At 42.6% G+C, this 14,163-nt stretch overlaps 1 protein-coding gene across 1 annotated transcript in view; it reads left to right on the top strand.

Annotated features, from left to right (window-relative positions):
- LOC143024083 (uncharacterized) overlaps positions 1-14,163 on the top strand; it is a gene marked incomplete in the record, with an annotated part of 142,599 nt that overhangs the window by 45,755 nt on the left and 82,681 nt on the right. The window contains 2 exon segments of the mRNA XM_076182829.1: positions 4,064-4,171; positions 8,359-8,506. Of these exon segments, the coding sequence (XP_076038944.1) occupies positions 4,064-4,171; positions 8,359-8,506 (256 nt within the window).

Below are 14,163 nucleotides of genomic sequence, written 5' to 3'. Positions count from 1 at the left end.
GGGTTGACTCTCTCTCCGCGCCAACTTTGGTCCCTGTGTCTGTTTACCTTTACCTTTAGAGACACTTTCCGTCCCATTGTCTGACGCCCGCTTAATTAGACGACGCTTTTGTCCTTCCCTGGGACCCCCAACCTCCACCCTGCCTCGCAACGCCTCGCTCCAACCTGCCTCCATTTGCTTCACTTCGCTCTGCTTCGCCATCCTAGCAAGTCCACCGGTTTCTATCTTTTCCACCCACCTTCGTCAAAACCGTTGACACCCAAGACCCCTTAACCCAACACTCCCCCACCCCTTCCTCGTCCCCTTTCTTTTACTACTTACTCACCCTTCTCTTCCTCTACCTCCTCCCCACCTCCTCCTCCTACACTACCTCCTCCTCACCCTCCTTCAACCTTTTCCATTCCTCTTCTCTTCCACCTGTTCTTTCCCTTCTTCTTCCTTCTCCTTCCGACCCCTTTCCTCTCCTTGTCTCCCCTTCCACATACGTCTCCTTCTACCCTCCTTTCTTCCTTCCCCTCTGCCTTCTACCCCCTTTTCCTCCTCTTCCTCCTCCTCCTCCTCCTCCTCCATTTCTTCCTCCCCCTCCAACTATTTTCACCCCTCTTCTGTTCCATCTCATCTTTCCTTTCCTCCTCCCTTTCTCTCTCCTCTTCCACCTTCGTCTCCTCTTTTCCCTCCTCTCTTTCTCCACTGCCTCCTCCTCCTCCACTACCTTCTCACCCTTTTTCCTCGTCCTCCTCTGTTTCCTCCTCCTCTTACTACTCCACATGCCTCTGTTGGTATTACTACTCCGCTTGTTCCTCCCCTCCTCCCACTCTCCTCAATTTCTCTTTCTCCGCCTCCCTTTCATCCTCTTCTTCCCCTTCCCTTCCTCTTCTCTTCCCTCTTCCTGCTCCTTTTACTTCTCTTCCTACTCCTCCCCCTCCTCCTCCCCTTCTGTTCCATCTCTTCTTCCTCCTCCTCCTCCTTTTACCCTCTCCTTCTTCCTCCCTTTCTCTCCCTTCTCCTTTTCCTTCTCTTCCACCCTTCCTTTTCCTCCTTCCCTCTTCTCCCTTTCCATTTCCCATCTCTCCTCCTCCTCCTCCTCCTCCTCCTCCTCCTCCTCCTCCATTCCCTCCCTCCCTCCCTCCTCCTCTTCTCCTCTTACCTCTCCTGCCATGACTACTCCAGTTTCTAACCCCCCCCCCCTTTGCTTGGCCCCTCCTACTTCTGCACCAACTCTTTCCTCCTCAACTTCTTCTTCTCCTCTACCTACTTTTCCCTTTTCTTCCTCCTCCACCTTTTTCCACTTTTTTGTCCTCAAACTTCTACTTTTCCCATTTTGCTTCTCCTCTCCTCTCCTCTCCTCGTTTTCTTTCCTCCTCCTTCGCCTCTTCTTCTCTCTTTTCGCCTCCTTTTCCTCCTCTCCCCCTTCCTCCTCCCCTTCCACCTTTCCCACCTCCTCTTCCCTTTCCCACTACTCCTCCTCCTCTTCCTCCGTTTCCTCCTCTTCCTCCTTGGCTTGTGCAGTGTGTAGAACAGCTTTTAGTGACATATAAGTGTTTAAGTCTGTCAAGTAAAGTGAATCACTCTCAAACCCAGTGGTACTCTTTTATCATTATTCTGCCATCAAGGAAGCTTTTTCATTCATCTCTTTAGAACCCCACTCTACCAAAGGGTTTGTGACCTGATACCGATATGAATGTACGAATGATATGAATGTGTGTGTGTATGTGTGTGTGTATTTACCTAGTTGTATCCTACGCCAAGGGGAGCTATGCTCGCGGTGTCTCGTGAGTGTGCGTGTGTCTGTCTGCCTGTCTGTCTGTCTGTCTGTCTGTCTTTGTGAGAGAGTAAGTGAGTGAATGAAGGGACAGATGTGCCCCAACAGGTGGTTGAAGGACCCCAGTAGTCGCTCTTCTCTCCAGTGTGCGATGGCGGAGTTCGAAATCCACCTGCTCGTGGTGGATTAAGACCACTCATAAAGTGAGTGCTGGCTGCACATTTAGTGTCTGAATTAAGCCTGTGTTTGACCATAGGAATGTCGGTAGGGTTATCAGCATCCATAAAACTCAAAGGCAAATTTGTGTTGGAATTGGAGAAACAGAGAGGGTGGGGAGAATTCTAAAGTTTTGGCTTAATCCTGTAACAGTCAAGGTGTCGTCTGCTACTTGAATCGAACAAGTCCCCGACACCAGTTGTAAATAATACATGAATGAACCCCCCTGCACACGTACGTACGAAAACGCACACACACACACACACGTACACACGTGTGCGCGCGCGCACAGACAGGCGCACGATCTTACGCACACATATATACACACATGCCAACACCCACGCACATACACACACACACACACACACACACACACACACACACACACACACACGCATACACACACACACACACACACACGTTGAATTCTTCCATTTTGTTATAAAGAGTGTGTTTATGTGTAATGAGCACTGCTTTTCTTACTGCCGGTCTACAGCCTCTTCCACCACTGCTGTATTGCATCTTTCCTTTCCTCAACCCCCAAACCCCGGTTCATTTCCTGCCCAACTCCTTCCCTCTCATCTTTGGCAATTTCTGTGGTTACGGTTCTTTAAAATATAGTAATGACCTGCCTCCGCGTAGCAGGAGGGCATGGGATGCTTGTATTTGCTGAACGTATGCGTTATGTAATAGTCAACATGTGTGGCCTTCCCCTAAGTGTGGGTATGCAAACTATGTCTGGGTTTATTGAAAACAATTTCGATGTCGACATGGCTTCATGTAGCTTTCGATCGTTCTGTGATATGAGAACGAAAGAGGGCGATGTGACTCATAAGCCCCTTCCAGTACGACTTTTTTTTTTTTTTTTTTTTTTTTTTTTTTAAGAAAATTTTGTCTCCAGTTTTACTTACTGAAAACTTACAACCCCACAGCGGCTGGCAACGATCCATGTAACCTCCCAAATATCTCTAACAGAAGAAACGTTAGTCTGTTTTCTTTGTTTTCTTAATGTGGGATGATTTATAGTACCGGCTTAGGTAGTAGAGGGTAGCGGCCACCGATTGTCAGCTCTTCTTTTGTGAAAAGATGAAGGAAGTACAGTTGAAATTAATAGAAGACCTAAGCTTGGTCCAGAGACCAAATGCCAGCCCATGTGAGCTGCACCTTTATGTTGAGATGAGGGTGTTGATGGATTTTGATCTTGCAGGACTACCTCTTGACTCTTGTTTATTAGTTCGTGCAAACCTGACCTCCCAGCTTTTGTATAATTTCAACTCTCAGACAAGTTTAAATTTGTGTTTATGATCTACATTGAGTTTGGAGGCGTTGAGACAAATGAGGTGATGTTTTATTTCTTTGCTCTCTCCGTCAAGACTCATCTTCATCTCGGATCATTCCCCGAGGAAAACTTGGGCTGGTGCCGATGATGCTATTAACTTACACATGGTGGTTGTTGCCAAAACGAGGATCTATATACAATTTATTCTCTACTGTCCACGTCTACTCTATTTCTACAATGTACAATACATGAGCTGATTATGGACATTGAGTATTTATGCATAAGTGATTTATTTACAAGCAATGGAAACGCGTATAAAAATATATTGGTCGTATGATGATTTTGCAGTTGGCAATGTCAGACGCAGGTGTCCAGACGCTCGGCCCAATTGACCGCGTGAGGTCAGACGCGCTTGGCCCAAAATGCCCGCTGTGAGGTCAAACACAATAGGTGGTCCCACGGGAGTTCTCTGGAGACGTTGGATGTTCCATCCTGTAATTAATGCGTGCGTGCGAGCGTGTGGACGCTGGGGATCTAAAGCATTGAATATTTTCTTCAACCATCTTGCAACGCGAGCAGCTGTTTTTATATTAATCGATTTTTTTTCCATACAAAAAAAATACTTTACTGTTACGTTTATAACTTTAATCTTGTTTTATTACTTTTCTTCATCCCGAAGAGAATCATTCCTATTCCTCATGTCTTGGAAAACCACGATTAGTTTATTGGAAGTCTATGAAGTTAGTACGTGTCATGAGGAAACCGCATCAGGCACTGCCCATCTTGACGAACATCTTTTGTTCCAGAGCGATGATGGCCTTGATTTCGACAACATCTCCACCGAGTTGGAGCGAGAACTTCTCGCTCTCAAGGTGCACGTGGCCCGCAGCCACGCTCTCCTTCTCCAGTACCAGGTAAGAATTCCTCTTGCAGTTTGTGTATATTCGTCTGTTTTGTATTTCATGACATGGAATTATGACTGCCCCTCCTACACTCGGACAGGCTTCGTTTTCATAGCACCAGACCAGGTATTTGCTAAACGTGACTTGTCGCAATATTGAGTGTCGTACGATGTTGCTATCTACGTAATATAACCATCGAAACCATTCAATGGGATTAAGGCGTGTGTGTCCGCCACGGCAAGACCTCGTGACCTTTATACAAACAGACAAATATTATACATGGATCTTTGATTAAGCTCAATTCACCCTCCTAACATGAAGTCCTACATGGATATATGACTGGACATGCCAACGCATGAGACGCAATAAAAGACACATGTCTACTCAGCTTGGGACACAATACTCGTACTGTCCATCACTGTCAGCCTACATACACGACCACAATATAACTGGGGTGGAGGATCTCTGGCTAGATTCCTAGGGGGCGCTCGGCTTCTTCTGTAAACTCCAGTGTCGTAATTCACTAACAGAGTAAGCAGACCAACAAGAACTACATTAACATCAGGACAAAAGCTTCCACTTTTAATTGCTACAGTGGATGATGTCTTACAGGGAGATCTCGGTGCCGTATAGCTTTTGGACTGTAGATTAACTACAGGAATTAGTGTTTATGATTCCATAGATGCTTGTAGTACCTATGAGTGAAGCCAGTTGTACAGCCTGCTCGTTTGACTTTTTGATGGTTTGGGAGAGGAGGGATTGCTCACAAGTAGATTAGTTTCACCATCAACTGTTACCATGCTCGTGTTGTGCTCTTCGCATTTGGTGCATGTGTAGAAGAAGTAAGGTGTACTACTCGCATTGCCCGTGTCTAGATCTGTCTAGATCATGTGTGAGCTTATACCCATTTAACCCCCGCATTGCCGTGTCGCGCTCTGGCGAGTCAGGAAAAAAAAGAGGGAAAAGAAAAACTTTTCAAATTTACGTTACTTGAAGAAGTATGATTTCCAATCTTAGATTTTGTATCTCTTGGTAGAGTAACTCTTTCTGCACATTTTGATACCATTTTTGTTTGGTATCTCTGCACGCATGACAAAGTAATAGGTACTATTTAGGTGACTGTAAAACCTCATCTGCGCCAAGTGGCGTCATGAAGAACAAAAGAAAATGCTAAGATAGAAAGAGTGGCTGCTTGCCATGTTCGGGCACAAAGACGAACATACAAATACATGTATACAACACACAAAGTAATACGCGCGCGCGCGCACACACACATTTATATATACACACACAGACACACGTACACACTAAATCCAAGGCAATTTGGATTTAGACGAGGACGATCATGCGTCACAAACTTAATGTGTTTCTATTCAAAGCTAATAGATGTAATACAAGAAAGAGGTGGATGGGCTGATTGAGGATTTCGAGACCCGAAAAAAGCTTTTGATAAGGTGCCACATAAAAAATTGCTAAAGAAATTAGAAACTGCATGGGGAATACAGGGCAAACTGCTGAAGTGGATGGAAGACTTCTTGCACGAAAGAAAAAAGAGTGTTGATAAGAGATAAACACACTAATTGGAATTAAGTGATTAGTGGAGTTCCACAAGGAACAGTTCTGGCCCCAATAATGTTTGCTATATATATTAATGATATGGATAAAGGAATTGAAAGTTATATGAGCTTCTTTGTGGACGATGCAAAATTGTTGAAAAAGTGAACACTGTAGAAGATTGTGAGTTGCTGCAGAGTGATCTCAAAGAAGTATGGGAATGGAGTAGGAAGTGGGAGATGGAATTCAATATTAAGAAATGTAGTATAGTGGAATTTGGAAGAAGCAAAAAAAGAATCGTGGGATCATATAAATTGGGAGAAGAAGAAATTAAAAAAGTAGAAAATGAGAAGGACCTGGGAGTCGTTATTATGAATAATATGTCCCCTGAGAAACATATAAACAACATTTTTGAAGAAACTTATAATTTAATAAGAACAATCAAAGTGGCATTTACGTACCTGAACGAAGAAATGGTGAAGAAAATACTAGTCACTTTGATAAGACCAAGATTGGAGTATGCAGCGACGACTTGGTCACCAAGTACAAAAAAAAATGTATCACAAAACATAAAAGAATACAAAGAGCAATTACGAAATGGCACCAACACTCTCAGAACTATCATATGAGGAGAGACTAGCAAAACTTGAGCTATAGACATTAGAGCAAAGAAGAGAGAGAGGGGACTTGATAACTATTTATAGAATCATGAAAGGCATAGAAACTATTGATAGAGAGGATCTAATAAAATGGGATAGTAGAGATACAAGAGGACACAGAAAGAAAATCAAGAAAGGCAGTTATAGAAGAGACATGAAAAAGAACAGCTTTCCCCACTTTCTCAAGCTAGATGAGAAAGTGGTGTGTGCAAAAACAATACACGAATTTAAAAACAGTCTTGATAAAACGAGATATTAAGACGGGACTCCACGAGCATAGTTCCCCTTCCCGTAAAATACAAATAGGTAAATACACACAAGTACCCACACGCACACACAGACACACACACACACACACACACACACACACACACACACACACACACACATACTTGGCTCAGGAATGTTTTTACAATATCTTAAATTATGCCTATTACTTTGTCAAGCGTGAAGAGATACCAAACAAAAAATGGTACCAAGATGTGCAGAGGTGCTCTACCAAGAGATCTCATAAAATCTAAGTTTGGAAATTCACACTTTAGGTGCCTTTTTTCACTCACTCGGTATATTATCACGACAGATTTCAAAGGATTATTGTATGCGCATGAAGGGCGGACCTGGATGTGAACGGAGTGTTTGAACGATCGAGACCCTCCCGACCCATTCAAGTAGAAGTTTGTCGTAATATTGTTTAGTCTTTTAAGAGTTAGAAGGCTGTCGAACCGAATAAGATATTGTCCGGCTAGAGCAAATTCGTTAGATACACTATGCTAAAGAAAGGGTTGATAAGATATTGTGTAACCCTTATCTGTTTTTTCTTCTTCTTCTTCTTCTTCTTCTTCTTCTTCTTCTTCTTCTTCTTCTTCTTCTTCTTCTTCTTCTTCTTCTTCTTCTTCTTCTTCTTCTTCTTCTTCTTCTTCTTCTTCTTCTTCTTCTTCTTCTTCTTCTTCTTCTTCTTCTTCTTCTTCTTCTTCTTCTTCTTCTTCTTCTTCTTCTTCTTCTTCTTCTTCTTCTTCTTCTTCTTCTTCTTCTTCTTCTTCTTCTTCTTCTTCTTCTTCTTCTTCTTCTTCTTCTTCTTCTTCTTCTTCTTCTTCTTCTTGTTAGTGCCTCGCCGCGCAGAAATTGCATCCGTCAAAGGATGAAATGGATAATTAAAGGTGCAAATGCAACTCTACATAGTGAACGTGTAATAAAGCACAAAGACAGTGAGGTCCCGGCGTGGTGGACATCTGAGTGAGCGAGGGCCTGCGTCCATTGGTTTTAACACATGATCAAATCACACTCCAACCAAACCACATCCAACGGTCGCCTCTCGGTGTTTTGTCCTGCCAGTATATACTAACCGAGTAGATTGCAACAGCCTACATGGTCTTTCGGGATCAATAGGAAGTTTGGATGTAGCAGTTGCATATTCATAGAAACATGATTGTACACGGATAACATTATGTAAAAATACATTCAGAATGCATGTTTGTCTAATGAAGTGATAGATTTACACAGCATTAAACAAAATGTAGTCATTCTTGTATCTGAGGCAGGCAGGCAGGCTTAGGTGACCTTAGGGTGACGGGGATTCATAAAGAGAAGTAAAATAACTTCAAGAGTTAAATGTTTCCATGTAAATATTTTTTCGTCAAAAATAATTTCACCAGCTGTGTATCCTGCCCGACCTGCTTTTTTTTATTCTTCTTCATCAGGCAGATCAGCTGCTGGCCGTAGCCTGCCTGCTTCACGTGTCAGACTATATACCTCAGTTGAAGGGTTAAGGACCAGAGGCCTGTCTAACTCAATAAAATCGCCTGGCTTAATCAGAACATAGCCGTTAGTGACCATTAGGCTTTAAAAACGATTTAACCAAGATTGTCCTTAAGACAATAGGTCTGCTTAACTGAATAAAACTGCCTGGCCTTATCCTGAACAACACTATTATTGCGAGCACTTGCCTCCAACGTGCTAAAATTGTCTTTCTTCGATTGGACCCGGCAGAGCAAGAGTCTGGGCGGAAGCAAGAGCGAGATGTCGACGCACTCTGCCCCGGCACCGAGCACGGACGTGCTGGCGGCCTCCGGTTTGAAGAACTCCGTCGTCAGCAGCAGCGCGGCCGGCGTCAGAATCTCCCGGGACTTCAGCACAGGTGAGTAGCGTCATGTTCCCGTTATCGTTCAAGAAAGGTAGGTCCCACACGCTCTTGTGCGCGCGCGCGCACGCTTTTTGTCATGGTCGTTATTCCACACTTTCATTTCCTCGTCAGAAGCCCTAGTAAAGAGAAAAAAAAATCTATTCTTATCAAACCGGTTGAAGGCTAATTATTTAAGAAGAAAAGAATAAGTTTCCACGACCAACTCCTGACATAAAGGAAGCTAACCAGTCACGCACACGAGGAGGTAATATTTGAAGAAGCACAAAAGTAGTGAATATAAACGTGGAGAAAACCTGTTGAATTTTATATATGATATGTACACGTTAGAAAAATATGTTTTGAAAAAGTTTACAAAGTATGAGAGCCACTTTGATCGAGCAGTGTGGAGATGTCATGCGATATACACCGTGTCGTCATAATAGCTAATGTTGTCCGAGTGATTTTGAATAAATATATTTAAGATGTGAGAGCTTTCGGCCGATTAAGATCAACCTTAGAGTAGAGATATCACATGAGACATTCACAGAACACTGTCGATTGAGTGGCTAAAGGTGTCTAGGATTTGGAATAGTTGAGGTCGAACCACCCGCATTCACAGGATCGGTGGTTGTGGGAGGTGTGGTCTGTAGAAAAATGAAAAGGATAGTTGTTTACAACGGCAGTTATTACAAGTGAGCGATTTACAAGAAACGTGGATAGCGCAAACATTTGTCGAGATTCGGGAGGCTTGGGTAGGTGGGGTCTGGAGTTTACCCAGTTTGTCAACAGTTTGACGCAGCCCGAAGAGATTTCTCCCCGTCTTCTCCTTTTCTGCACGGGGGGACGGAGAGGGGGGTCGCCGAATGTATGAAGCGGCCTTGCTGTGGATGTGCTGTGTCTTGCGACACTGCAACTGACCCAGGGCAGTGGACAGGATGCAGGGATGACCCGTCATCCAGGAGGTGCCAAGATAAGAGGGGGGAGGAGGGTGGAGGGGAGTGGAATATATAGGAAATGGAATGGGTGGGAGAGGTTTCTATGCCTTTTTCTTTTTGGCTACCCACCGTGTAGGGGGAAAAAGCCTTTGGTATATGTGTGGTATATGTATGTTAACAAAGTGGCGAAGGGAGTTGGAGATTTAGTAGTGGAGGTTCCTGATATTGTACGAGGGAAAATCGGAAAAGAAGCAATTTTTAATAGAAGGAAAATTACATGTAGGTGTTTGCACATGGGCGTACTATTGTTCTTATGTGTGTGTTTACTTCCAACGAGGAGTGGATTTTCTGACTACATTTTTTTTTTTTCTTAATAACAATGCAGATCAAGATATATATATATATATATATATATATATATATATATATATATATATATATATATATATATATACCATATCATTATTACACAAAATATATTACGATCGATGATAATGATTACATACATTTTACAAAGTTACAAGATGATGAAATGTCGCGCCAATTTGACGAAATTCTATAATCTTCGTCATTGTTCTAGATAATATTTGAAAAATTTAATGTAACGATACAATTTTTTTAAACTAAGTATTTGAAATTTTCTAATTAAGTTACAAGATGAAATGTCGCGCCAATCTGACGAAATTCTATAATCTTCGTCATTGTTCTAGTAATATTAGAAAAATTGAGTGTGACGATACAATTTTTTTAAACTAAGTATTTAAAAGTTTCTAATTAAGTTACAAGATGAAATGTCTCGCCAATCTGACGAAATTCTATAATCTTCGTCATTGTTCTAGTAATATTAGAAAAATTGAGTGTAACAATACAATTTTTTTAAACTAAGTATTTAAAAGTTTCTAATTAAGTTACAAGATGAAATGTCGCGCCAATCTGACGAAATTCTATAATCTTCGTCATTGTTCTAGTAATATTAGAAAAAATTAGTGTAACGATACAATTTTTTTGAACTAAGTATTTAAAAGTTTCTAATTAAGTTACAAGATGAAATGTCGCGCCAATCTGACGAAATTCTATAATCTTCGTCATTGTTCTAGTAATATTAGAAAAAATTAGTGTAACGATACAATTTTTTTGAACTAAGTATTTGGTGCAATGTGTGCTCGAATATTCTCCCGTATTCACGTTTTGATATGGATTTTCTTTTACGGAAAAATATCTTAACAATAATATGACGAAAGTGGATGAGATGAAGGCTGAAGAAGTTAAACAGTTATGTTATAGGTAAATAGAAATATTTTGACAATTTCTGTTGCCATTTCCTAACCATATGTTTCTGTACATAACTATATGTGTGGGGAGAGAGAAAGGTTGAAATTCTTTAACACGGTGAATTCAGTCTTCTGGGCTATCGTAGAGTGCACAGAAGGTGAGGTAGTTTAACACTTACTTGGGAAGGGGCTGCCTTGAACGGAATAAAATCGCCTGATGGTCAAACCCAGTGAACGTTTTAAAGGCATCTTTTAGCTGACTGTTGCTATCCATCGATGGCACTATCACTCGTCCGCCTAAGGTTCTTTGTATTTTGTGGAGAGCGTACACTGCCGACCATACCCTGTGCTTTGTACCACATTTCTGACCACTGGGGATGCTCCAGTTCGCGCCACCCTGAGGCGAACGAAGACTCTGCTATCTCCACCACGGGGAAAGTCGTGTTCCAAGGCATGTTTTTTTTTTTTTTTTTTTTTGTAGTGAAGTATCATTCCCTCAAACAAAGCCCGTGGGGAGTCTTCACTCCCAAATTTCGAGAGAGAGAGAAAAAAAAAAAAAAATATATATATATATATATATATATATATATATATGATGCCCCCCTAGGGGGGGGACTCCCCATAATGCATTAGAGCAATCGGACGGCCTTACAGTTTTGTATTTTCTGTCGGATTTTACATTTCAAATCCCTAAGTATTTCATGACTGTCAGTTTTAGTAAGTCTTGGATGTGTTCGTACCGTATGTTTGTAGTCTGACAATACAATTTTTTTTTCTTTCTTTTTTTAAATCTCCACACTGAACCTGTTTATTTGTTAACTTGATTATAAAGGAGTGTGGTAATATGATATTTTTTATGTTGAAGAGAAATAGCGAGAGGAAGATTTCCTTTTCTTTTCCTCGCCAAATACAGCAATTGCAATTACACCGACCTCACTGATGACTCGTCTTGCCCCGGAGCAATTTAGGGTTATTCTTCCACTACACTCTGAAGAGAGAGAGAGAAAAAAGAAATTGGTCTTGGATGTCAAGTATTACTAGTTTACGAATGCGGGGATGGGCATGCGCACACACACGTACACACGCATACGTGTGCACACAGACGCACACATCGTGGTTAATGATTCCGGCTCCCACGGTTGAAGCCCTGAGTTCAGGCCACGCTCCCGGCGTGAAAAGTTTTCATAAATACTATAAATTATATAAGAGAGAGAGTTTGAATGTGTTTGAGATGAGGTGCCTGAGAAGTATGATAGGGGTTACTAGGCTGGATAGAGTGAGAAATGAGGAGGTGATGAGGAGAACGGGGGTGGAAAGAGAGTTGGGAGATAGGGTTGATGAAAGAGTATTGGGATGGTTTGGACACATGGAAAGAATGAGTGAAGAAGGAATAGTAAAAGAGGTGTGGAAGGCAAAGGTGGAAGGAGTGAACATGAGGGGGCAACTAAGGATGAGAGGGATGGATGGGATGAAAGAGGCAGTGGGAAAGAGGGGAATGTCTGTTGAGGAAGGACGGGAGAAGACAGAAGATAGGGGTGAGTGGAGAATGGCTGTGTATGGATGATGCTGTGATGCATGAAAGGGAGTGGGTGGGGGATGGTGGGTGAGGGAGTATGTGTGAAAAATAAATTGACGCAGCCCGAAGGGATTTCTCCCCGTCTTCTCTATTTCTGTATGAGGGGACGGAGAGGGGGGTCGCCGATTTAATGAAGCGGCCTTGCTGTGGATGTGCTGTGTCTTGCGACACTACTTCTGACCCAGGGCAGTGGGCGAGATGCAGGGATGACCTGTCATCCAGGAGGAGCCAAGATAAGAGGGAGCGAAGGACGTGGATGGGAGTGGAGTATGTAGGGAAGGAATGGGTGGGAGTAGATTTTATGCCTTTGATTTTTGGCTACCTCCCATGTAAGGGAAAAAAGCCTTGGTATATGTATGTATTATTATTGTTATTGTTATCATTGGTTATAACATTAATAAACAACGCAACACACAATAGGCAAGGAAAGTGAAAAAAACGATGAATCTTGTAATCGGCTCTGGCGAACTGGCACCGCGCCACAGAAGAAAGGAAAAAGAGAAGAATCAGAATAGAGATTGAACCAGATAGAGAGCGAATAAAAACGTACTTTAATTTCGTCAGACAAGGCGATCTGACAGGTTTAAAAATAAGACCAAGATCCGAGATCTGACCGCAAGAGGCGCAGAAGAGAGAAACTGGACCGGCATTTCAAAGGATTACAAAGGCGGAGCATGCCGACAGGAGACCTTTTGGTCCATATCGTTTCTTCGTGACACTGCTCGTGCTGTGCTGCTGTTCGTGGACGGAACAGTGGCAGCAGCACGCTGCCAAGAGGAGGATGCTCCTGGATAACGTGTGATCTTAAAGAGCAGCACTTTCCTGCCTGTTCTTCAACAACCACGATAATATGATGAGACACACATGACACCATTACTGTCCCTTCTTAGCTAGTCCATGGTGTGTGTGTGTGATTGTGATTCACCATGGTCTTTGGATCACGTGTTGCACTCGTGATCGACAGCTATTTCCCTCCCGAAAGAGAGCTCTGAGCGCGTATGACCGATATATGGGTAATGCTGTGACCCTACACGCACACACTCCCCCAACTCCCCGCCCATGAGAGTTGGAGTAACGACACGAAGCGCAGCGGTAATGAAATTATTTCAGCCCTGGGCAGGATTCGAACCCAGACCGCCGTAGTGACAGTCGGGACATGATCATAGCACTAGCCATAATTGAGAGAACATAAGTCTTGAGCTCTCGTTCAGGACGGTAATCGCTGCCGATCACGAGACCATTGTGAACAACGAGCTCGTACACTTGCGCGCGATCGAACTTTATGTACATACGTTATATTGTAAACTCATCATCCTCTGGATAGGATCCTGTGGATAATCCTCTGGATAGGATCGCCAACTATCAGTCACCGAAGTCCACCCAAGTCTAAAGGAAACGGTGGGATTAGTTTACAATGGATTTGCATTGCGATGGGGGACCTTTGTGCCCATAACGGGGCCAGGGAGTAAAAAGTACACAACAAAGTCCCTTTCCCCCTTATAAAGGGGGTAGAAGAGTCCGGACACGCACTCACTTCATACATATTAAACTCCATTTAACTTTAGGGATGACATTTTTCGGCAATAGCCGGGATTCTTATTTTTCATAATTTGGTTGAAAAAAAAATTCTGCTTCAAGTTTCTCTTTCCGATTCTCCCTCTGTCGATGAATTCTGGAAAGCTGGAAAATAACTGGAAGAAAGAAAGACAGGGAGGAAAGGCAGCGGAGATAATAGACTCTTCCCCAACATTTTTATTTTGTAAAGTGTATCGTATATCACATCATAAGTTTAAGAAGAAGAATTCGTGAAAATTGCTGCTAAGAGAGTCTGGTAATGAACTCGTCCAGGCTCTCCGGATATGCTCTTTATTCTCTTTATTTTTTATATTA

The sequence above is a fragment of the Oratosquilla oratoria genome, unplaced genomic scaffold, assembly GCF_046742065.1.
Source record: "Oratosquilla oratoria isolate Oo_2021 unplaced genomic scaffold, ASM4674206v1 SCAFFOLD89, whole genome shotgun sequence".
NCBI classification, from domain to species: domain Eukaryota; kingdom Metazoa; phylum Arthropoda; class Malacostraca; order Stomatopoda; family Squillidae; genus Oratosquilla; species Oratosquilla oratoria.
The sequence above is the reverse complement of the archived record's forward strand: the minus strand, read 5'-3'. Positions and strand labels throughout refer to the sequence as shown.